General features: G+C 48.7%; 1 protein-coding gene across 1 annotated transcript; it reads right to left on the minus strand.

Moving 5' to 3' along the window:
• Positions 1-531: 531 nt before the first annotated feature.
• NPFFR1 (neuropeptide FF receptor 1) lies at positions 532-25,157 on the minus strand. The gene is made up of 4 exons (XM_045569341.1): positions 25,096-25,157; positions 11,092-11,403; positions 6,579-6,678; positions 532-3,885 (listed from the first exon to the last, which is right to left on the minus strand). Exons 1-4 carry the CDS (start codon positions 25,100-25,102, stop codon positions 3,009-3,011), a joined length of 1,296 nt encoding a protein of 431 aa, XP_045425297.1. The 5' UTR covers positions 25,103-25,157; the 3' UTR covers positions 532-3,008.

Genomic DNA, 25,157 nt, shown 5'->3' on the forward strand with positions numbered 1-25,157 from the left:
AGAGATAGGGTCTCTCCCTGTCGCCCAGGCTAGCGTGCAATGGTGTGATCATAGCTCAAGCGATCCTCCTGCCTCAGCCTCCTGAGTAGCTGGAACTACAGGTGGACACCATTACACCTGGCTAATTTTTAAATTTTTTGTAGAGATGGGGTCTCACCATGTTGCCCAGGCTGGTCTCAAGCTCTGGGTCTCGAGCAAGCCTCCCACTGTGGCCTCTCAAAACACAGGAATTACAGGTATGAGCTACTTCGTCCATCTCTAAGGAAGGAAATTCTGACACATGCTACATGGATGAACCTTGAAGACATCATGCTAAAGTGAATGAAACTAATCACAAAAGAGTGAATACTATGTGATTCCCCATGTGTATGAGGTATGAGTCATCAAAATCGACAGAAAGTACAACGGTGGGTACCAGGGCCTGGCAGGAAGGGGAATGGGGTAATACTGTTTAATGAGTATGGAGTTGCAGTTTGGATGATAAAAAAGTTCTGGAAATGGATAGTGGTAATGGTTACACAACAACCTGAATGTATTTAATGCCATGGACCTGTACACTTAAAAATGGTTAAAATGGTCAATTTTGTTGTGTATATTTTACTACATCCACAAAGAAACAGACTCACTCCCCACATACCCTCGAGACCTCACTACTTCATTAAAGCATCAAGTCATGCCTGTTATCATTCAGATCAAGTCTCTGAACGGACAGGTACAGCCTGATTGATTGTTTAAAAGAAATAAAAATAACAGCAAAATATGTGAATTGTGACCTATGCAGTTTTTTGGGCAGTTACCACCTTTCAAAGCATGGCATCTTTGGAGGGAAATAAAACAAAGGGATATGACGGAAAGGTTGGCTTGGGTGAGTGGCTTGGTCCCTACCTCTGTCCCCCCGCCAAAGCCTGTGATTTTGTGCTGTGGGAGGCCATGCTAAAGGAGAAACACACTGCAGAGGAGAGAACAGATGGTGTCTTCAGACTGCTCCTACCCAGCCACAGGGACAGGCATTTTGGGTTTGAGATAGTCCTTTTTTCAGCCTATTTTCGGAGCCTGGAGTCAAAATTTTTCACAGTAAATAGCCGGGAATTCTCGAGCCTACATGGCACATGGCACTGACACAGCACCAGAAATTCGTGGCACCAGCTAATATCACTGAGGGGCAGGATGGCAACCCTCTCTGAGTCTGGCCACCCCAGACTCCCGAACGAGGACAGGGTCATAATGGACCGTGGCAGCCTGTTCAGCACACGGGTATAGACAATATATACAGAACAGCTCAGGGCGGAAATTACAAGAGTAAACACAAAAGACTCTCATTTCCCAGATCAAGAGCTTGGGCGCCAGGATTCTGGGTCTATGAGTTTTCTGATTCACCATTAGGCAAAAAACTTTTGGGGGAATTTCCAGCTCTCCTCCCCACCATGCCCACCTTCCTTGAAAGGCAGCATGCAGTGTGGGAAGAATGATCAGAGGACAAATCTAATCGAAATCCTGCCCCTCGGTGGCCCTGTGACCTTGTCACTCAGTTACTTTGTGAAATGGCAATAACAACATCTCCTTCAATCTCATTAGTATGGATCAAATGACACAGTGCCTGGGGACATGCTTGGAGAATGTATTGTGCTACTGCTTAGGAATTTTCTTCTGCTCCTATACTCAGAATTTAAACAGGGCTGTCATTGTGTGTCAATTAAGGAAACAATTGGAGCCTCAGAGCCCTGACCCCTGGAAATGTTTCTTTTTTGTTCACTAAATGTTTAGCAACACAATATTTTCTAGAGAGGTGAGGAGAAAAATGTCCCGTTAACTGCAGATGACTGGGGCTGTGCAAGCATCACATGAGGCGATCCCATTTTTCTCGCATCCTCTGGAGAGAAGCCTCATTTCTTCAAGGTGATGCAGGTTTGCTAGGTGAAAGCTGCAGCAAATCTGGGATCACCTGGTCTCCACCTGCTTTTGGGTACACAAGTCATCCATGCTGGGGAGGGGTTTAGTGTGTGTCTTTCAGGAGTCCCCAGAGGGCACCCTGGCTACAGCTTTGGTTGGCGATCTTCTCCCTCGCAGGAAGCCAGGAGGGGAGAGGCCTTGGGGAAGGCTTCCTACTTGCATGTCCAGTGAACAGATGTGTTTCCAAAGGTGAGAAGCTGGTACTCTGCTTTCCCTTCCTCCTTGTCCATGAGTCAATAAACAGACACCTCCATATGGCCTTGCAGCTGCCTGTCACATGGTGAGTTCTTGCTGGGTCTGGGTGGTGGAGGTGGGAGGGAGTCCCCTCCTCCCTTCTCTAGCTCAGACCCTGAGTGCAAGACCTAGATGACCCTGCAACTGAAGCAGGCTCCCCAGGACGCTGTCCAAAGCTGCTCAGCTGTGACATCCTGGAAGAGAATGGCCCCGGACATTTTTTAGAACAAAGGAGACAAATCAACATATTAAAGCTGGCAGGAGGGGCACACCACGTCCTCCTAGGAAAGGGACAGGGGAGGCGCTTCAGTAACAGAACAAAAGAGACTCTGCTGTGTTGACACAAAGCATTAAGGAACAGGCAGGCTTTGTTTTTTAAATTCTTCCCAGCTGTCTAATTAGGATTTAAACAGTTCACTATGTTCCACCTTAATGGGCCCTTTTGGAGCCCGCTGGAGACGGCAAAAACCATACAGGAGTTAGAGTCCCACAGGCTCGCATGAGATTCCAGCTGAAAGACCTAGGACTCCTCACCTCGCCTACCCAGGCCTCAGTTTTTGCATCTGTAGAAGGGGAATAAGAAAACCTATTTCCAAAGCGTTCAGTGAATCTAATGAGATGATGTTTGTCTACCACACAGAAGGGATACGACATAGAGGCCTCCCCCTCACCTCCCTCCATCTGAGGGTGAAGGCATCCCCAGCGGCTGCCCTCTGCCTTATTTTGGAGAGGGACGCACCATGCATCCTTTTCTAATCCCACACCAGGCTGCTATCACGTCCAGGTGTCGCATGTCCGCTCAGGCCTGCCCTCCCTGGGCCACCTCAGATGTCCCAGGCCGGCATGGTGAGGGGCAGATGGGAGCAGCCAGGACCCTCGGCGGGCAAGCCATGGTGGGCCACCCGCCCATGTCGCAGCGGGAGGCGGCAGGGCCTGGGGGGCCCGCTGCTGGGGCCCGATTCAGAGGGCAGGCCGGAGTCGCTGGGCTGCACCTCCACGAAGACCCGCCTGCGCAGGAGCCGGCCGGGCCGCTCGGAGTAGGCCTGCCTGTGGCTCCCCCAGGGCGGCAGGCAGAGCTGGGCGCGGAAGGCGGCCTGGAAGCCGCGGCGGAAGTTCTCGTTGAAGTAGCCGTAGATGATGGGGTTGGCGCTGCTGTTGAAGAAGGCCAGCCAGTGCGCGAAGGGGAAGGCGTACACGGTGACCAGGTGCAGCTGCGGCGCGCTGAGCTGCCCGTAGTCGGTGAGCAGCAGCAGCGCCCAGAGCGGCAGCCAGGACAGCGTGAAGAAGAGCGCGACCATGACCAGCATGTGCACCACCCGGGCCCTGCGCCGCGCCGCGCGCCGGCCGCTCCCCGCCGCCTCCTCGCCGTCCTGCGCGGGGCCCGGCGCCTTGCACAGCTTGCGGGCGATGCGGGCGTACATGACCACGATGAGCGCCAGCGGCGCCAGGTAGATGTGCGAGAAGAGCACGGTGGTGTAGACCTTGCGCATGCCCTTCTCGGGCCAGGCCTCCCAGCACGAGTAGAGCGGGTAGGAGCGGTTGCGGGCGTCCACCATGAAGTGGTGCTCCTCACGCGTGACGGTCAGCGTGACGGCCGAGGGACACATGATGAGCAGCGCCAGGGCCCAGATGACCGCGATGGTGACCAGCGCCTTCCGCAGGGTCAGCTTCTCGCGGAAGGGGTGCACGATGCAGCGGAACCTGCGGCGGGGAAGAGGCGGGGGTCTGGGCGAGGCCGGGGGGGCGGGTCCCTGGCATCCACCCTCGCGCCCAACGCGGCCGAAAGAACAGCTCGAGCGTCAGCCGGGCTCCTTAGCAAGCACATCGGCTTTTCACCTGTGTGGGAGTCAGCTCCTCCGGCTGGGGCGTCAAGGAACAAAGGCAACGACGGGGTTTACGAGAGAGGGGAGGAGGAGGCTGCACAGAGCGTGGGAACAAGTAATCCTGTTTGTGCACCTTTGCGGGTAAACTGATCAGCTAGCAGCTAGCAGAGCGCTCAGGCCGCACAGCCTGTCCCTGAGCCAATTAGGTGTATCAAAGAACACAATTCCAAGCTGTTTATGGATTCTCCAGGCAACCTTGGGAGGTCAGATGTGGAGCCTACATGACACGCTGTCTTTCTGTCAGTATCTCCACCATGTTAGGACAAATCAGTATCATTTATTTCCTCATTAGGATGTCTCAGCAGCAATTGAGGAAACTGGGACTCAGGGGCCTTAATCAACTGGCTTAAGGTCACACACCACGGAGCAGGGACCAGCCTTGAACCTAGATTTGTCTTGCTTCACTATGCCACGTAGACCAGTAGGTGTAAACCCTCACTGTGCATTAGAATCTCCTGAAGCATTAAAAACAAACAAACAAACAAACAAAAAAACCCAAAGCTGTTCTTATTTCTTTGGGCCAAAGTTTCTAATTGAATTAGTCTAGGGAGGGGTTTTAGTATTGATTTTTTTAAAAAGTTCCTGGAGTGATTCTCATGTGCAGTGGGAGTTGAGAACTGCTGCTATATGTAGGTGGAGATGGAACCTCCCCCTTACAGTGTGGTTCAAAGGCAATTGCTCGACTGCAAGCTCTTTGAGAACAAGTGCATGCCTTTTCTTCTCAGTATTCCTGGGGAGTGTTTATGCATGAATGCATGACCAACCAGAAGGGCAAATTACCCAAAAATCTTTCTGAGCCTCAGTTTCCTCATCTGTAAAATGGGGCCAATAATATGACCTACTCTGTAGGGTGGTTGAGAAGATTAAGTGAGGCTACATTTACCACACTTCTAGAAACATTTTGAATGCTTAATAGTGAGAAAAAGAGGGGCTCCAACTTCCCAGAATATCTTTCCTCATCTACTGATGCCAGAAATAGAAGACTGTCTAGTGAAGCTTACCTGTTGAATGGAGAGGGAACCTGGCCCAGAGAGATGAAGGGAGTTTCTTATGGTCACATGGCCATTTAGGGTCAGAATCTGCTCTAGAACATAGGTCAAGAGCTGACTCCCAGCCCAGTGCCTTTTCCACTTCATTAAACTGTGTCCTGCCCTCCTGCCTACCTACTCTTTCCTTGGCCTAACTCAAGCCTTGCAGTCTCAACCTGTATGCCTTTGACCTTCTGGCTTCATAGCAGCACACACTTGAGAACTGTCCAGAGAAGAAATAATTCTTAAAGCAAGTACTAGCTATAAGTGCAATAGCAGTTAATGGATGGAGGAGAATCCTGGGGTAGTCCAGGAAGGCTTCCTGGAGGAAGTGGGTCTTGAAGAATATTGCAGACACCACTGGGAAAGGTTGCAAACTCTCATATCATTCAATGACAATAACAAAACAAAGTCAGTGAAGGGGATGGACTTCCCCCATCACCTAGCTAATTAGTGGCCTTGTGGACAGAGGAACCCAGTGCCATCATCCCAGCTGCCTACTTCACTGGGTTACAAAAAATACTGGGTTCTATGAGGGCAGAGGTGGATGAGAACACTAGATTCTAGAAAGGGCGGGGCTACAGAGTGCCCATGTTGGGGAGAGGACAAGGGATATTAACAGCTGGAATTTGGACTCTGTGCCAGGAACTGTGCAGAAGCTCACGGAAGCCTCTCAACCACCCTGTAAGGTACTTGCCATTTTACAAATGAGACTATAGAGGCTGAGAGTAAAGTGACTTACCCACCATGATCCAGTTAGGCAGCAATGAGGACACTTCTAGCTTACCTGCCTGCCTCCTCCTCCCCAGGGTAAAGCACATGGAGGGAGCCCTTACACCACTAAGGATCTGAGGGGAGGAGGACTCATTGCAGTGCAACAAGGAAGACTCATGGGCTCAGTGCTTTACAGTTTGCAAAGCCTCCTTGCCCCCGGCTCCATTCCATACCTCCGGCCACATTAACAGATCCATGGTTCTCAGAGAATCTGATGGAATCTGAGGCTGAAAGCCCAGAAGGGGTCGAGCTGGGGACTGAGTGAGACCTGGACTGCCAGGGGCCAGCACGCAGGCAGCGAGGTAGAGTGAAGGAGCAGGAGAACCACTTCCTCCCCCACCATACCGAGGCCTGCCCTGTAAGCTACTCACCTAGCTCCCACTCCCTGGCTCAGAATTAACGGTGGCAGGAGTCCTACTGCTTGGGAAACAAGGACTGCTCTCAAGGTCTGCACAGGCCCCAGTAATCCCTATTAAACCTTCTCAGGAGCTATTCCAGGCCTTCCAGAAGGCGGTGGTGGTGTCCTTAGCAGGTCCCCTAAGTCCAGAGGTCTGCTGGGCCCACAACCCTTCCCTTTATGGCTGAGGATTTAGCCCCTCCTAGCACAGAGTAGCCCCAACCTCTAGCTAGCCCAGCATTAGAGGCAGTGGCTCCTCTTTGTGCCGGGCCCCAGCTGGCCCAGGGACAATCCAGCCAGGTAACCTCTCACCTTTCCACAGCAATGGCCACCAGCGTGAAAACAGAAGCCGACACAGACATGCCCTGCACCAAGCCGCTCATCTTGCATGTGGCGTTGTCGAAGGGCCATCCTGCAATGACAGAGGGCCCCAGAGAGTGAGAGATGTCCACCCACCAAGAGCCAGAGACCTGGGGCTGTCCAAGCCAGGTCCCCTCTGAAGCTCGTATCTTGCCTCCATGTCCTGCTAGGGGTCACCTGGCCTCTGCTTGCACATGTCCAGGGATGAGGAACTGACCAGCCCACATACCTGTGGACAGTAGGACTATTAGACAGCTGTTCTTTCTATTGACCAATGACTTCTAACACTGAGCTTTAGATCCATCCAGCCCTGCCCAGGTCCTAGGCCAGTGGTTGCTTACTAGAATCACCCGGACAACTTTGACCCGAACCAACACCCAGGCCCATGCCAGGCCAATTACAATCAGAATCTCTGAGGGTGGAACCCAGACATCAATATTTTTAAAATGTACCCAGGGGATTTCAGTAGCAGCCAAAGTTGAGGACAAATCAATCCTGACTCCCAGGCAGGGAGAGGTATAAGCAGTCCAGCCCCTCCTACCAGTGTCATTACTCTGAGCCCTGGGCTTGTGCCTTGTCAGGAGACCTGGCCCCACCTGCCCTCAGCACTGCAGCACATCACTGGTCACATCTTGGGTCCTGAGGTTACGTGTTGGTAACTGCCTGGTGTCTCTGTCCCTCTAGGCCTGGAGGCCCCACCTTACTCTTGTCTGTTGTTCCTGGAATGGGAGTCCTCTCTGGAGGAAGGGGCCCTCCCTTCACCAACAGCGCCCCCCATGTTGACTGTCTGCCTGCACAGCTACGAGGTCCCAGGCACTGTCTCATCCAAGCCTCACAACAACCTTACTACTACTGTCCCCTTTTTACAGATGAGAAAACTGAAGGGGAGATCAGTGTCTTACATACTCAAAAAATAAATAATTGAAATCTACCATCTGTATGTGTAAATGATGTGTAGACGGACATACGGATGGACAGATACAGCAATAAAGACGTGTGTTTCATATCTCTGTGTTACTATACATATATTTCCTAGCTCTGTCCCTTGAGAAGGCCTAGATGACATCCCAGTAGCAATGAGCACACCTGGAACCCAGATCTTGGTTTCTAAATACTGTTCTCCAGTAAAAAGAACCAGAGCTCCTTAGAGAAATGATTAATCCAGAGATGGAACAGGAAACATACATGATGATCCTGGAACATTTTGTGGTGCCAGAAAGTAAAGAAATACTAAAAAAAAAAAAAAAATCATGGCAGGATGTTGGAAGAACACAGGAGTCAACTGGAAATAGCCAAAACAAGGACAATTTAAACAACAAAATAAATAATGGTATTATTGGCTTATAACCCATAGAGTAGCATCCCAATGAATAAATGTCGTAGGAATGATGTAAGTAGAAAATCATCACTGAGGAATACAACAATAATAATTGTGATAGGCAAGAACTATCAGGACACTGAAATTAGTGGGCAAAAGTATAATGAGAAATAAGACATTTTCATAGTCTCAAAGCATCACCTCGTAAGATACTTACAAATTCCAAAAGGAAAAATGTTAACTTGAAAGCACACCCAAATTGCACAATATTCTGCAAAATAACTGATCAGTGCTCTTCAAATATGTCAAGATCATGAAAGACAAAGACAGACCAAGGACCTCTCACAGACTGGAGGAAACTAAGAAAAATAACTATTAAATATAGTGTGTCATCCTGGGTTGGATCCTGAACTACAAAAGGACATTTGTGGGAAAACTAGTAAAATTCACATCAAGTCTGCAGGCTAGTTAATGGTATCATATCAATGCTAATTTCCTGCTTTTGATCACCGTATTATGGTTATTTAGGATATTAACATTAGGGGAAGGTAGGTGCAAAGTACATGGGAACTCTCTGTACTAGTTTTGCAACTTTTCTTTAAGTCTAAAGTTATTTCAAAATTAAAATGAAAAGAAAAGAAAATCCCACCAGATTTAAAAGGCTACATGCTGTATGATTCTGTTTATATGACATTCTTGTAAAAGCAAAACTATACTTTCTGTCCCTACAAAAAATAGATCCATGGTGCCAGGAGGTGGAGGGAGGGGCCAACTACAAAGAGACAAAGGGCTGTTTTTTTTGAAGTGATGAAATTGTTCTAAATCTTTTCTCCTCCTGCCCCAGCCTTCTGAGTAGCTGGACTATAGGCATGCACCACCACACCTGGCCAAGTTTTTAAATTCTTTATGGAGACAGGGTCTCACCATGTTGCCCAGGCTAGTCTCAAGCTCTTGGGCTCAAGTGATCCTCCTGCCTGTGCTGCCAAAGTGCTAGGATTACAGGCATGAGCCACTGTGCCTGGCCTTCTAAATCCTGATTGTAGTGGTAACTACATGACTTTATGTGTTCATCAAAACTTGTGGAACTGTACACTAAAAAAGGTGAATTTTATCATATGTTAAATTATACCTTAACAAAAATATTTAAATGTAAAATGTGCACATGTTCAGGGCACATTTTCTAAGAATGTATACAAACAAAAAGACACAAATTAAATGTAATAGAATGGCTTCCTGTGAGTCAGAAAAGGGATGTGGAGTGGGGTAGGGTATAGAAAGGAATAAATAAATAAACAAAAAATAAACAAGGGATCTCCCAAGAGAGTTAAGTCACATAGTGCCATGAACTGTGTACATGAATAATTCAACACTTTTTCAGAAAGAAAGAAAGAAAGAAAGAAAGAAAGAAAGAAAGAAAGAAAGAAAGAAAGAAAGAAAGAAAGAAAGAAGAAAGGGAGGGAGAGGGGGAGGGAGGAAGGAAGGAAGGAAGAAAAAGAAAGAAAGAAAGAAGAGAAGTTGTATGAAGTTTTATTTAATTGCAGAAGATTCTTTTAGAAACAAGCTAAATATCCATCAAAAATAAATTGTAGTATATCCATACAATAGAATTCTAAACAGTCATAAAAAGAATGAGAAACTCTTATCTACTAATATGGAATAACATGTAAGTTGATTTTAATGAATCATTTATAACATACATGATATATTTTTAAGTTGGGGTGGGGAGTAAAGATACAGAACTGACTGGGAAGTTAGAATTTCCTTAATTTGTTTGTACTCATGTAAAGTATTTTTGAAAAGAGACACAAGAAAATGGCAACATTGGTTTCTTCCCAGGAGAGAAGCTGGGAGGCCAGAAGACAGAGGTGGAAGAGAGAGATTTCACCAGATAATTTTGGGAGAATTTGACGATTAAACCATGTGAATATTTTACTTGTCAAACAATTTTTAAAATGTAGGTGCATGAAAAAGGCTGGCAGACACCACCTTAACCAACTAGTGGCCTCACCCTATCACTGTTGGCTGGTGTGTGTGCGTGTGTGTGCACACATGCATGTGTGTGCATCTCTGCACATGTGTGCGTAAGTACGCATGTGTGTCTGTGCTTTGGGAAGGAGAAGGACGTGCAGTTTATGTTCAGCATCGCTGGAGGAGTCTGAGACTCAGCAGAGAGTAAATGTTCCCCCAGGCGGAGCCAGTACTGCCAAGGGGTGCTGCCTCTGCCCTAGCTTCACTTCCCGGGTCCTGGAACCTACAGGAACACAGGCTGTGGCTGCTCTGGCCCAGGTCAGTCCCGACGGGGCTGTCCAGGCCCTGGATCCCGAGCTCCAGGCAGCTGCTGGTAGCTCGAGGCTCAGAATCTACAGGCTCAGACCTCTAGGTATCTCCAGAGCTCTGAAAACCAGCCCCTCCCCACCTGCAGTCTCAGGTCAGAGGAACCCCCGATCCTACAAGAAAGGCCAATCCCATGAGAGATGACAGTGGTGGCATTCTGACATCTGCAGGATGCACAGGTGGCATTTAGAGGTCAGGTGGTCTCACTCTGCTTCAATACCTTCTACCAAATCCCTCCTGAGTGGCCAACCAATCCCTACTTAGATACTCTCAGTGACAGGGAGCTCATTACCTACAAGGCAGGGCTCTCTTCTGTGGGAGAACACCCCAAATGAGTAGAGTTTTAGGTTCTCATTCAGAGGAAACCTGCTTCCCTACCACCGGTTCTGGTTCTATCCATGGAAGAGGGAGACTGACTGGTACACAACAGTAATGAGAAATAGGTGTGGGACTGTGGGCCTGGACACTTCTTAGCTGTGTAACTACAGACCACTCTGAGCACGTTTCCGCATCCATGAAACAGGGATAATAAAAAAGCCTACTTCCTGAGATTGTTGTTAGGGTTAATTAACATAACGTATGAAGGGTGTACCATAGAATGCCTGGCACAGTGAAAATGGGCAACTCATTGTGTCTGTTATTTCTAGTCTAATCCCTCAGCCATCAGACTGTCTTGAGAGTTTCAGACAATGGCATCTTGGCCAAGAAGTCAGCCCAGCAATGACTTCTGTCTTCCTAGCTTCCATGTCGGGCCTTAGCTGAGGAGTGGAAGTGGGGGTGGGGGCGCCCCTGCAGCCCACTGCCCACACTCACCAGTGATGAGGTTGTCCACGAGGGTGGTGGGCATGCAGAAGATGCCCACCAGCAGGTCGCTGACGGCCAGATTGAGGATGAACATGTTGGTGACGGTGCGCATGTGCCGGTTCTTGAGCACGATGAAGCAGACCAGGGCGTTGCCCACCATGCAGAGGAGGAAGATGAGTGCATAGGCCACGATGAACATGGCTGCCACAGGGGAGGAGTGCTGGTAGTAGGAGGAGAAGGTGAGGTTCACAGCCGGGGCGGCCTCAGCATTACTCCTGTTCTGACTTGGGGGCCAGCTGCCGTTGGGAGGCTGGGAGGGCTCTGCTAGGACCAAAAGAGCATATGGGTCAGGACCCTGGGCCAAGAAAAGATGACTGACTTCTCACCACTGGTGAGACCGTTCATGTGCCAAACCCTGACCACGCACTGATCCAGGGCTTTCTGCCCACAACCACGTAAGCCCTGATCTCTTACATCACACCCCATCTTGTCCACAACTCCTTCCCCAATGTCGGTGATTCTCCATTAACCACACACCACCCCCATCGAGGCTCCGTCCTTCCTGGCCCTGCCCTGTGCCCCAGAGGCTGCCCTCTAAGAACTGCATGACCCAGGTTCCCTTGCCCCCGGCCTCTGGCTGAGTTCAGCCAACGGGAGGCAGGGAAGGGGACGGCAGGGCAGGAGAGAGGGGTCTAGGTATTGGTCTGCTGACTCCCTCCCTGCCTGCCCAATTCTGCCGGCGTCTGATTTTTCTGTGGCCACAGCTCGCTCCTGTTGGATGACTTCTCTCCCACGGCCGTAGCCCTTGCCAGGCTACAGCAGCACTGCTCCTTCTCCTTGCACCAACAGGCCTGCAGGTGCTAACAGCTTCCCATGGTTGCTAGTGCCCAGGTGCTTCCGAATTTCTTGCTAGATCTCTTAGCCCTCAATCTCAACTCTGTAAAGCCTTCCATTAAACTCTCTTCAGTTAAACCCTTTCTGAGTGCACCACCTGTTTTCTTCTGGGATCCCACTGTTACCCTCTCAAAACCTTTGGTGCCCCTTCTCCTCATCTCCTTTACGGAATTTGGTCGGGAAAGGCAAGAATGCAGTAGAGAAAGGGAGAGTGAAAGGGGAACGTGGACCAGGGCCAGGGAGCAGAGGCACAACACATTCGCCAGAACATCCAAAGCCAAGGCCACAGCCCATCCTTCATCGCCTCCCGTCTTTGTGACCAGCTGCTCCCTCCGTGTAGCACTGAACATTTCCACGTCTAATATTTTATTCAACTTTCCAAGCCACCCATGATGTAAGCAGTCAGGTATTAAGCTTCATTTGAAATGGGGACCAGAAGGGTTCCGTGACTTGCTCGAGGTCCCACGACCACCATGCCGCGGAGTCGGCCCTGCTCTGTGTATCTCTAAATCAGGACCAGGCCTTAGTGTTTCGAAGGGAGGGCTCAGTGTCCAACCACATCTCTTATGGGAAGTCATTAGTTGGGGTGACTCATGATGTTGTCTCACAAACTCTCCTCCTGCCTACCTCTGGGACTGAACGTGGCCTGTTCCAGGGGATGAAGAGTCTCTAGGGGGTCTTTCTGTCGCACCAGAGCTCAGCCACTGGCCTGGAGGCTTGGGATCTGGAGGCTAGAGACACCCTGGGGGAGCAGGGCTGATGAGCTGGCACCATCCGGTGCAGCAGGGGACACTCTGTGGGGGGCAGAGGCGCTGCCGGGGGAGATGGAGACGCGGAAACTTCTGTGCATGGTGGGAGGAGATGACACTCCCCTGCTGAGGCCTTCCAAGGGCTTCCAATCGCACTCAAACATCTTTATTTTAATACGGCAGGTGTCAAACATGTATAAGAGAGAATATCATAGTGAACCTATATGAGTATAAAGTTTAACTGTTAGTAGAGAGAACAGTACAAAGAACCCCCACGTATACATCGTGTACTTTCAACAATTATCAACTCAAGGCCAGGAGTTGTTTCATCCATACCCCCACCCCTCTTTGGATTATTTTGAAGCAAATACTAGACATTACTTCCTTTCACTCATAAAAATTTCAGTTTATATCTCCAAAAAATAAGGACTCCAAAAAAAAAAACCAAAAAACTGTGATCATGTCATCATCAAACCTAACAAAATTAACAATTATGTCATAATATTATCATATATCCAGCATCCAGCATTCAAAATTCTCTGTTTCATAATTTTATAAGGAGTTGGTTTGTTTAAATGAGAATCCAAACAAAATTTCCATTTCTATTAACTATTATGATGCAACAAACCACCCAAAATACAGTGGTGTGGCGCCATGGCTTGGCAATCTGGGTCGTCCTTCTGCAGTTCTCTCTTGGGATCACTCCCGCAGCTGCCGTCATCTGCTGGCTCGCCTGAGCCTGGAAGGTCCAGGATGCTCCACCCATGGCTGGTGGTTAGTGCTGGCGATTGGCTGGGGTGTCTCAGTTTTCCTTCCCGTGGCCTCTCATCCTCTAGGAGGCTAGACTGGGCTTCTTCAGAAACTGGTGGTCTCAAGTTTCCAAGAGAGCAAGGGAAGAAGCCACAGGCTTCTTAAGACCTGGGCTCCGGAATTTTCGCAACTTCACTTCTGCCACATTCTATTGGCCAAAGTAAGTTGTAGGGGCAGCCCAGATTCAAGCCAGTGGGGAAATAGTTTCACTTTTTGATAGGAAGAACAGCAATACGACATTGCCAAAGGGTTGTGGATGTAGAAGTGTGATTCATTATGATCCATTATTATAAAATCTGCCTCCATCCCAGTATTGCACTTGGTGGGCGTGGCTCTCAGGGCTCTTAGTTTACAGATTCCCTCACTGTCTCTTTCCCCTCTGCAGTCTATTGTCACATAGACTGGATCATTGTTCTGCAGAGTTTCCTGCAGCCTGGATTGTGCTGACTGCTCCTTCATGATGTCCTGTTACACTTTCTGCTCTCTGTGCCCTGCAGTTAGATCTAGAGGCTGGATCAGTCTGTCTGGTGGACTCTCTCTTTGCAGTGCTAAGACTGATCAGTCAGCTCAGGGGATGTCAGCCTGATCCTCCATTGCCATGATCCCCATCAGCTTTTGACCTAATTTTTTCAGCAGCCACTAATGATCATTGCCCTAGACCCCTCACTGCGTTTTCAATACAATCCATGCTTTTCACCATGGCCTGCAAAACGCTGCATGGTCTCGCCCCTGTTGAAATCTCTCTGGCCTCATCCAGTGCTACTCTCCCCTTTGCCCATCACACTCCTGCCACTTTGCCACTTTCTTGACTCTTGCTTCTTTCAACCCCAGGACCTTTGCTCTTCCCCTGCTTTAGCTCTCAGTGTAGTGTGGTCTTCCCATAGAAGCCCAGCCTGATTACTACCTGTATAGTAGGTGCCCCACTATTATCTCTCACAGCATCCTGTTTATGTTCTTCAACCTGTCAATATTTTATTTGTTTCCAAGTTTATTGTCTTTTTCCCCAAGCTTAAAAGTGAGCTCCCAGAGAGCAGGGGCCTTGTCTTCCCCGTCTTATTGGCGGCAGTGTCCTCAGCATCTTGTCAGTGCCTGTCCAAAGTAAATGGTTCAACAAACAATCAGTGGTTGTGGAATGAATACACATTTGTAGGAAGGAGAAAAGGAAGGAAGGTGGATCCTGACACCGGGGGACAGGTCCCACTCCACGGAGGCAGTGCAGGTGTGGAAGGCCTTCCCAGGCCCTCCGGAAGAACCCCCAAGGGAGGCTTCTCTCATCACAGTGGCTGCAGGGAGGCTTCCCAGGCAGCTGAGCCTCAAAGTCAACTCTGAGTCAGCTCCCATGTCTGGGGGAATCTGTGGGTGCGAACAGGCAGAGGAAATTTCCAGAACCTTTCAGGCTAGACTCTGGTCTGTTTTCCCTACTGCCCTTTGCTTGGCCCTCAAGTGAGTTCATATTCCAAAGTCTGTCACTGGGAAGTGTCTGGGAGTGACCCTGCCCATCTCAAGAGCCTCAGCTGAGCCTGGGCGTCGGCTCTAGACTTAGCCCAGGTTCCAGCACTGCACATTAATCCTTTCTCAAGGAGGAAAACTCTTCGTATCCCTGGCAATTCCCGTGGACTGGAAGCAGGCCATCCTCCCACCCCCATGGGCTCCATGCCAGCAGCTAGAGACCTCATTGACACCTTAGACTTGGCCTTTCTGGGATCTGCCAGGTGCCCTTGCAGTTACATCCATGAAAGTTTCATCTGCTGAACCCATTCCCCTCCTGGGGGAGCTGCCAGGAGGTCTTAGGATGCAATAATGGTTGTCTCCAGGGCGCTCTGAGGACCTCAGAGACCAAGCTCTGGGCCACTAAAAGCCCGAGGCGGGAGAGAAGACTGGGGTGCTGTGGTTCTCCAAGTGGGGTCCTTGACCAGAAGCATCCGCATCCCCTGGAACTTGTTAGAAATTCTGAGGCCTCATTCCTGACCTTGGGAACCAGAAACTCAGAGGGGCTGTGGCCCAACTATCTCTGTTTTAAATTGTAAAGCATCCTCCAGATGATTCCAAGGCACACTCCAGTCTGAGAACCGCAGAGCTAAAGGACTTGCCCCAAAGACCTGGGAATAAGGCGCGGCCTGGGAAGTCCCAGCCGTCCTTCCTGCCTCCTCGCCTCTGCGGGAACTCGGCGTTGGCATCTTTGAAATAGAAACACAGACATTTCCTGGGTCGGGTAGGTCATGTCAGCTCTCTGGAAACCAGACTCCTCGTGGGTAAAACGGCGCTGCGTTAACACCTGCCGGGGAGGGGACTCTGGGGCGGGTTCAGGGAGACGGTGTGTGAAAGGGACCGGATGGAGCACGTCGCTGCTCACGGCGCTCGGCAGGAGTCAGCGTAGCAGCAGCAGCAGCACCGACAGTGTGAAATTGCACAATGGCTGTGAGCGTGATCGTTTGTGAGACTCTTAGTTTGGGCCCCCGCACAAGCCTGAAAGACGTGTGACAGAAAAAACAACCCCACGAGGAACGTACTTAAAATCGGTCTGGGCGTTTCCCTGCCTCACAGGCCTCTCGCCAAGGGCTTCGGCGACAGCGCCACCTGCTGGTTCGCGTCGGTAAGACACGGGAGCGCGGCCACTTCCCGGGCGCCCGCTGGGGACACGGGCCTGCTGAGTCTGAAGAGCACTGCAGGAGCGCTGCCAAGTGCACAAAGCACACAGCAGGGCAAATGGCTTTGAACCACACGAAACAAAAAGTTCAAGTTCATTTCTAACCTAAGAAATGCAATTTTAAAAGAACGTCGGGGTAATTTTTTCATCAATCAGATTGGCAAAGATGCTGGGTGAGCCAAAACCCCGGATGCCCACTACTCCCCGCGAGTGTGTGTCGAACATCAAGTGCTCTTTTTGGGAGGGGATCCAACGCATTTGAAGGCTTTTCCCTTGGGGAGTCAGCCCTCCTCCTTGCATGCCGCTTTTGAGGGACTGTCAATCAGGAGTCTGCACCCACTTCTGGCCAAAGGACAGCCAATCAGACCTCTTCTGCTTTGGATTCGCCTCTGGGTCCTAGTAAGGGGGAGGCCAGCAGCCTTTTCTTCCTTTTGGCGACCTGCCCACACCCTTCCAGTAGACCCCCATTGTTGATTAAGTTAGCAGCATCAGTTTCTTTTTTTCTTTTCTTTTTTTTTTTGAGACAGAGTCTGGCTCTATTGCCTGGGCTAGAGTGCCGTGGCGTCAGCCTAGCTCACAGCAAACTCCTGGGCTCAAGCAATCCTTCTGCCTCAGCCTCCCAAGTAGCTGGGAATACAGGCATGCGCCACCATGTCCAGCTAATTTTTTCTATATATATTTTTAGTTGTGCAGATAATTTCTTTCTATTTTTAGTAGAGACAGGGTCTCGCTTTTGCTCAGGCTGGTCTTGAATTCCTGACCTTAAGCGATCCTCCGGCCTTGGCCTCCCAGAGTGCCAGGATTACAAGCGTGAGCCACTGCGCCCGGCCAGCAGCATCAGTTTCTGTTGCTTGTAACCTTAAAGTTAATCATCCTTGGACATCCTAGGAGTCTGTGGAGTCCCTTGTCAGAACCCCAGGGACAGTGGAAAGGGTAGGGCTGGGCAGGGGTAGCACCACAGACCCTCAAGGTTTCTGCTCCCCAGCACACGTGCTGCCTCTTAACAGGCCATGCGATCTTGCTCAGGGACCTTGCTGATGCAGAGAGGGAAGGACGCTGACCTAGGAATCAGGAAGCCTGGCCTTGAGAGTTGGCCCAGTGGTGGTCACTCACTACATATAAGAGGGGCTGGGGGGTGGGCCACTTGGTTTGAAAGAGAAGTTTGGGGACTTGTCTTAAAACTACTTCATACAGTTTTAAAAGAGAGGTATATTGACTTTGGGGTGGCTTGGGGACTGATGATAGAGGACCCTAAGCCCCCACGCCACCTCTTGGTACCCCCATGTGAACTGGGGAGATCTACTTCATCCTTGAGTCCTCCTTGGCTTTCAAATGTAAATGACCAGGGCTTCTTGCCTCTTCCTACCCCAGTGGGCTGTTACCAGGCTCAGAGGTATTAGAGTAAATTCCAAAGGGCTCCACAGCCCGACAGGCTCCTTCTTGACTGTATTAGCTATCTTCCAGGCAGCTGTGGGGGACCGAGGGGTCACAATGCGCTTCCAGTTCCCAGTTCCCTTGGGTTTGCTCTCAAGGAAGCAAGCCTAGGCAAAGCCTTTGTTAGCACTGCTCAGGACAGTGAAAAGTGGATGTGCAGGGAGATCGCTGAGGAAGGAGGCTTTCTGAAACCTGGAGTCTCCTACTGCTTCTCCTGCAGGCTGAGCCAAAGCCCACCCCATCCCCAGGCACTCACCACAGCAACATGGAGTTTGCAAGCCTGGCCCCTTCTGGGTGAGTAAAAACAGGCAGGCCTTCCAAGAATAATTTGGATTGGCAAAGGCCAAAGATTTGGAGGGCAGAATTCCTGGGGCAGCCAACAGGAGCCCCCAAATAAGCCCCTTTTTATACTTTCCCTTCTTCTACTCTGAGGCCTTTTTATTTCTCGTTGTTTCCTCCAGAAGCTCTGTGGTTTTACCCATCAAAACCTGTATTCAGGAAAGTTTCTGATACAAGTCATTTACCTCTCAGTGAAAACTGAACTACCTTTATCACACATTAAGCCTCTACTCTGAGTCCTCTTAAAGGAATTCCAGGCCTTAAAAAGTGAAGACAGAAGAGGCTTAAGGGGGAAGGGGAGAAATAAGGAAAGGGGGCAAGGGGTTTTACTCTCTCTTGCTTTTAGTAAGGCTAAACATATGCCCTGGAGCTCCCTTTCTGGGTTCTATGGCTGTCTGCTCCCTCAGGGTCTGCGTGGTTAGTCTACCTGCAGTGCTGGTCACATTTCACTTCCTGCTTCAGCTGGGCATAGAGTTTCTTTCCCTCCCACTAAGACAGAAACACCTTAAGGGCAGAAGCCATGCCTAGTTCAGCTTGGAATGTTTCCCACCATCTGGCACAGGGCCTAGAATATATAGACAATTAATGAATGTTGACAATTAATTTAGGTACTAAAGGCTATGAATTTTCCTCTAAGCACTATTTTAGCTATATCCCGTAGGCTTTGATAGATACTGTTTCCATTGTTGTTGAAATATATTTCATACAACATCAAGCTATCTTTGACAAGGAAAGGAGCATTATTTTCATTTCACAGAAAAATCAAAATTCAAAGCTCAGAGACAAAGATACTTGCTCTCAGAATATAGGGTGCAGTAGTGGTGGACCTCCAGGTTTTGCTTGACTCCAGGATTCTGAGTCCATCAAATAAGACAGAAGACCTGGTCTGAGTTTGAGCCCCCGGGCTGGCTCTGCCACCTCCAACCATTTTCTCTTCCTCTCTGGGTATTTTCAGGTCACCTGTAAAGACCTCCAGTGTCCATTAGCAGCAAGTAGGGACGCTTGGTTTGGGGGAGACCTTGTCTCCCTGAGGCTCCAGCTACAAGGCTGGCACCAAGAATGTTGTATGTGTCATCTAAAATCTTGCCTGAAGAAGCAGGCACACCGTGGGGAGAGGCTGAACCAGGGCTGCCCTAGGCTCGACTGAGGAGTAGTGGAAGAGGACACCTAACCCCTCTGAGATTCATTCCTCCTCCACCCAATACTTTCCAGCAAGGCTTCACCACCCAGAGTCTCAGTGTCTTTGTCACAGGTTACTTATGTTCTCTCTCTCCCTAACCCTAGCAGGATGTTCTTTTAGAAAAGATTCTGATGAACTTGTTCACATGGATGAGGAAATGACTCATAACAAAGTGCTGTGTCTCTTTTGGGTGTTTGCATTTCCAAAGGAGTCAGGCTTTAGATCAAAAAACAGCAAAGCTCTAATGATACAATTTCAATTATTAATGAGAGTAGCAAAAAGCTTTTGAGAAAGAGAGACTGAATTTAATTATTCTATATTTGTATTTTAAATAGATCTGGGGCAAATTAGTGATGTTATCAATTCTATTCACTGTGCCTTAGTTTTCTCATTTGTAAAATCAGAGTTGAGCAGATGCTTATGCAAGCCTCTCCTCCTGGCTCTAACAGCCTGGGTTTTTTGCAATAGAATGGACCATACAATGATTGGGGCAGAAATCCTCACCGTAAGTATACCTCCTCAACTCACTGCTGGAAGCAGGACAGACTGCCTTCAGATAGCCCATGCCCCAGTGAGAACCAGACCTGCACACATCTGGCCTCTGCCTCCCCAGCAGCAGCTGAGACCCCTCCCATTCCTCACTCCTAGCCAAACAGGAACGTGCTGAAGGTCTTCAGGACAAAGCTGGGTAGCTGCAGCCCGACAGTGTTCTCAGAATCTAGGCCATTTGTGCAGAAAGAACAAGCAGACCTATCTATAAGCTGTGCCTTCTGGGCCTCAGTTTTATTATCTGTTAAATGGGGGTGATGCTGTTTGCCTGCCCACCTCCCAGGCTGGTTGGGTGGCTCCAGAGTAATGAAATGCTTTGTGACAAAGGACAGGGCACAGCAACTCTGGTAGCACCATTTCCAAGGCACATGGAAAAGTGGCACCCACCTGGACCTCCAAGATGCTACCATGTCCTATGCTGGAGAGACACCAGCTGACTTGCTCCTCTCTCCTCTCTTTCCAGTGACTTCCTTCCCCTGTATGGCCGCTTCCTCATCGGTGTGCCCACCTCCAGCCAGTGCGGGCATACATCCTCCCAGCCTAGGGCGTCTCAGCCACGGAGCTCCCAGGCTGGGTAGACAGCTGTGGAGGCCACCAGGGGCTCCCAGGCAGCCACTAGACTAGGGTCGGGCTGGGATTGGAATGGGGAGTGGATCTGATTTGCTGTCCTTCTGCTGACTTGTCCCCAAGCACAACATCACAGTCAAGGCCCAGTGGGGAAGGTGAATGGGTATTCCTGCCCCGCTGGACCTGTCAGTTCTGCAGGGGGCTTGGCAAACTGCAGTGTTTCTCTCTAGGTGTTGGGAAAAGGCTTCTGGGCCCTCAAAGATCCTCCCCACCCCAGGCCATAGTTTTGGTCCAGCCACCCAGGAATTTCCCCTTCTGTCCCCAAGTCAGTAATGAGACCTGTCAGCCCCCTCGTTGAAGCTTGGATCATAGGAACTGGTAAGGAGACAGATTCTAGGCTGGCTCTGAGTGACAGAAAGTTCTCCCTGATGTTGAGTTGAATTGCTCCCACTGGCCCCAGTTCTGCTCCCTGGAGCCATATCGAACAAGAATGAGCCCCCGTCCCCAGGATCACCCCCTCTCCCTGCCTTTTCCTCACCTCAGCATCCCAGGGTATCCAGCGAGAGGGGCTCCAGTCCTATCTCATCATCAACCTGTTTTGACCCTCTCAGTAACTTTCCTTAAGAATACAAGCCAGATGCCCCCATCTGAAATGTATGCCATTGATTTTTTTGGACCTATAGGAGTCTATATTTTGGACCTCAGGAGTCTATATTTTATTTACATTTCATTTGCTTGGTTTCAATCCAGCATTCCAGTATCTGAAGATAACCTTAAATCTTGAATCTGGTAGTGTTCCGGCTCCCATCCACAGGTTTGACAAGCATGCCTCTTACTTTCCCTCTAAATTATTAATTCACATCATGTCAGGAGCAGAGTCCTAGGGATCCCTTGGCTGCTGCTATCAAGCCTTTAATGAGACGCCGTGTCAGTCCTCCACCATCCTTCCCACGGCTTTCCCATCAATGCACGCGGTTTTCACGAGAGGTCTTTGCAGCATCCTGCTGAACTGTTGTAATTCATCTTTTTTCCTCTCAGAAACTCAGTCAAAAGAGGAAATTTGGTAGTTTAGCCTGATTTGTTCTTTTATTTGTCTCAGAAGTATTATTTATTGTACAACTTACAAGCTTTGTGAATAGCGATGTAAAATCAACAGCTGGATGGAGTTACAGAATCATCTAGCAAGCAGTCGTATCTGATGAACAATTGCTCCAAATGCATTGATTTGATTTTTATCTTTTATTCTTTTGGGATTTTAAAAAAAAGGTTCTAATTTTTTATGGTAAATGGATAATTTCTAATTGTATAAATTTGTGACATACGTTATAATTTAGGAATACAATGTGGAATAATTAAATCAAGCTAGTCAGCATATCCGTCACCTCAAATACTTAACATGCTTGTGGTGAGAACATCTGACATTTACTCTGTTAGCTATTTTGAAATGTACCATACTCTATTATTTAATAAACTATATTCACCATGCTGTGTGAGGGAACACACACACAAAGAGAAAGAACACAAGAAAACATATTCTTCCTGTCCGAGATTATGTTTTCTTTGGCCATCATCCCCCCATTACTCCTCCCGTCAGCCTCTGTAACTACCATTTGCTGTCTGCTTCTATGGGTTTGATTGTTAGAGATTCCACATAATGTGAGAACATGCTGCATTGCCTTTCTGTGCCTGGTTTATTTCACTTAGCATAATGTTCTCCAATTCTGTCCATGTTGTTGCAAATAACAGAATTCTGTTTTTTTAAGGCTGAATACTATTCCACTGTGCACACAAACCACATGTTCTTTACCCCTTCATGGGCTGTTGGACACTTAGGTTGACTCCACAACTTCCCTATTGTGGATAACTCTGCAATGAATATGGGGGTGCAGACATCTCTTCAAGAAACTAATTTCAAATTTTGGGGTAAGTGGGATTGCTAGATCACACAATCGTTCTATTTTTAGGTTTTTGAGGAACCTCCGAACATTTTCTATAATGGTTATATTCATTTAAATTCCCACCAATAGTGTACAAGGATTCCCTCTTCTCCGTATCCTTGCCAACACTTATTTTCCTCTTTTTGATAAAAGCCATTCTGGCCGGTGTGAGATAATGTCTCGTTGTGATTTTAATTTGCATTTCCCTAATGATTAATGATGCCAAGCATTTTTTCATATATCTGTTGGCTATTTGTATGTCTTCTTTCGAGAAATGTCTATTCAGGTCCCTTGCTCATTTTTAAATTGGGTTTTTTGTTTCTTGCTATTGAGTTGTTTGAGCACCTTGATTTATTCTTGTGAGTATTAACACACGCTCCTAATGAATACTACGTTATTTGTTTCTTTCTGAAGACACTTTTTTGTTTTGTTTTTATAAGAAAAGGTGTTATTATAAAACAGTTCTGAGCACTACAAAAGAGAGAGTAAACAGCACAGAAATCTCACACCCAGAGACAGCCCCTGTGGCTGATGTATTTGTCATGCTCCCTGCCTGCCCCAGGGCCTCAGCCCAAAGATTTCAGCTGGGGTAGACAGTTCCTTGCACTTTCAGAGTCCCATCAAGCCTGCACACCCAGCGGTCTCTCTGCTTTCCTTTCTCTAGAGCCACGAACAGGAACAACCCAGAACTGCAGAAGTGGAGAAACACCCAACCAGTGGGGAGGGGCAAACAGCAGTCAGTGCCCCATCTCATGTGGGGCAAATCTCAGGTTCATGCTGCACCTTTCTCAGAGAGTCCTCAGCAGCACAGAACCCCCCAGTTGCCCACAGCTAAAACTAGCCCATTAATGCACCCAATTCTTGCTTTTTCTCCCATCCCTATCTCACATTCCTCATTCCCTCATTTCTGCTTCCTGGCATCATCTCCCTAATAATAAACTCCCTAAACCCAAGTCCTTGTCTTAGGGTATGATTTAAAGAAGCAGGAGAATCCAAAAATGTTAGTGACCATCTCATTGAGATATATATATATCGTGATGATAAACCTATGTAATTTTGCATAAAGAGGATCATACTGCCTATTTGTTCAAAACCCTTTTTTATTACTCACAGTAGGCAGTGACCATCTTTCCATGCCAATAAATAAAATCCTAAGCACACTTTTTAATGTCTGCACAGTATGCCACTGCAGGTGTGTCTCATCTTTGGTTTAATTTACTTAATCTACGGACATCCAGATGGTTTCGGTTGTGCACTGTGATGAACATGCTCAGGCTCAGTCTGCAAGCGTGCAGGTGGCCCCCTTTGAAAAAATTCTCAGATGTGTGATTGCTTTTTTGTTTCCTAAGTGCGCACTATGTGTTTGATCATTTCTTCTGGAGTTTTAATAGCAGTCAATACTAATCTGAGCAATTTAGAGGCTTGTAAGAAATCTATCTTTCCTCCCTTTTTGAAAATCAGGACATTTGCCCATTTTCAGCTTGCTAGCACCTCCGTCATTCTCTGTAATTTCCTCTAAGGCAATGATTACATCTGCAAACTCCTCCCGGTCCCTGGGATGTCATTTGTTTGGGCTTCAATGGGTGAGCTCATGGTAGGTGGCTCGATCTCTTCTTCTTATCATTCGCCTATCTTGGATCTCAATTTCCTCCCCATGCTCTTTATTTCACAATTTGAAGTAAAATTGCCTGTGCCCTACTCTGCCCGCCCTCGAGCCCCAACCCTGAGCAGCTTCCTTGTCTTCCTTACTTAGACTCTGAAAGCTCTTTGCTCTGTCTTCGCCACTTTTCCCCTGCTCTGTTCACTGGAGCTTCATTGCTTTGCTAACGCTATTCTTATAGACCCTGCCAATCTTCCAGATCCCTCCCGGGTTATGCATTCCTCCTCGCATCTTTTGTGTGTGTGTGCTTTTCAAACCCTAGCTCATTGGAAAGCTACAAGTGCAACCTTCCAAGATTTTCTATAAACCTCCCTCTTCTTTCTTGACAGCACTGTTTGCAATTATTGGAATTTCAGGGTTTTATTACCTCTTACAGTAGCTTTCTCACACTGGGATGAATTTGTACAACACATCTTGTCTTATTTTATCCTCACAGATATGCCATCAGCCAGTTGAATATAAGTTCATCCATTCATCAGATGGGTAACCAGTGGCATAGCAAGGTTCAGGCACTATCTCAAAGACACCTAGCAAGCTGGTGAATCAACCCTCACTTTCTTAGCCTAAATACAGTTCCCCTTGCCCACAATGGCTGAGATAGGGGTCTGGACACCCCCCCCCCCCCACACACACACCCCTGTAATACTGAAGCAAGCAGCCTTATGTCTTGGCCCACTATCTCTTAAAGTCCTGGAGGTTAGGTCCATAGTGCCTTCTCCTTTCCCCAGGGAGAGAATCTCTCTGCATGGAGATCTCTAGAATTCCATCTCTCCCACTGCCCTCACCCCTTCAAGCAGGCCAAATCATGACAGTTCCTCTAAAGTTAATAGCCAAACTGTCCTTACCTGGTCTCCAGTGATCCTCTGCTCAGACACCGGGGACTGTGTGCGTGCACACTCGAACGACATGGACATAGGGATTCCCCCCGGATCTTTCTCCCTCCCTCTCTCTGCCTCTGTTTCTCTCTCTCTCTCTCTCTCTCTCTCTCTCTCTCTCTCTCTCTCTCTCTCTCACACACACACACACGCACACGCACGCTGGTAACATGGACATAGAAGCGCCCCCAGGTCTTTCTCTCTCCCTCTCTCAGTGTCCCTTGGTCTCTGTCCCACACACAGAGTGTCACAGTGTCTGGTTCTGGGCAGCCATCGGTGATCAGCCGCCCCAGCCCCTTTCCTCTCCCTCGGCCCACTGCTCCGGACTCAGTACCCCACTCCGCCCCCATCCCTAGTCCGGGGGTCACTCACCCTCCATGCTGCCCACTCTTGCCGGCTCCGGGACAGTCTCCGGCCCCTAAGGCGGCAGGGGC

Source organism: Lemur catta, chromosome 14 (assembly GCF_020740605.2).
Source record: "Lemur catta isolate mLemCat1 chromosome 14, mLemCat1.pri, whole genome shotgun sequence".
NCBI lineage: Eukaryota > Metazoa > Chordata > Mammalia > Primates > Lemuridae > Lemur > Lemur catta.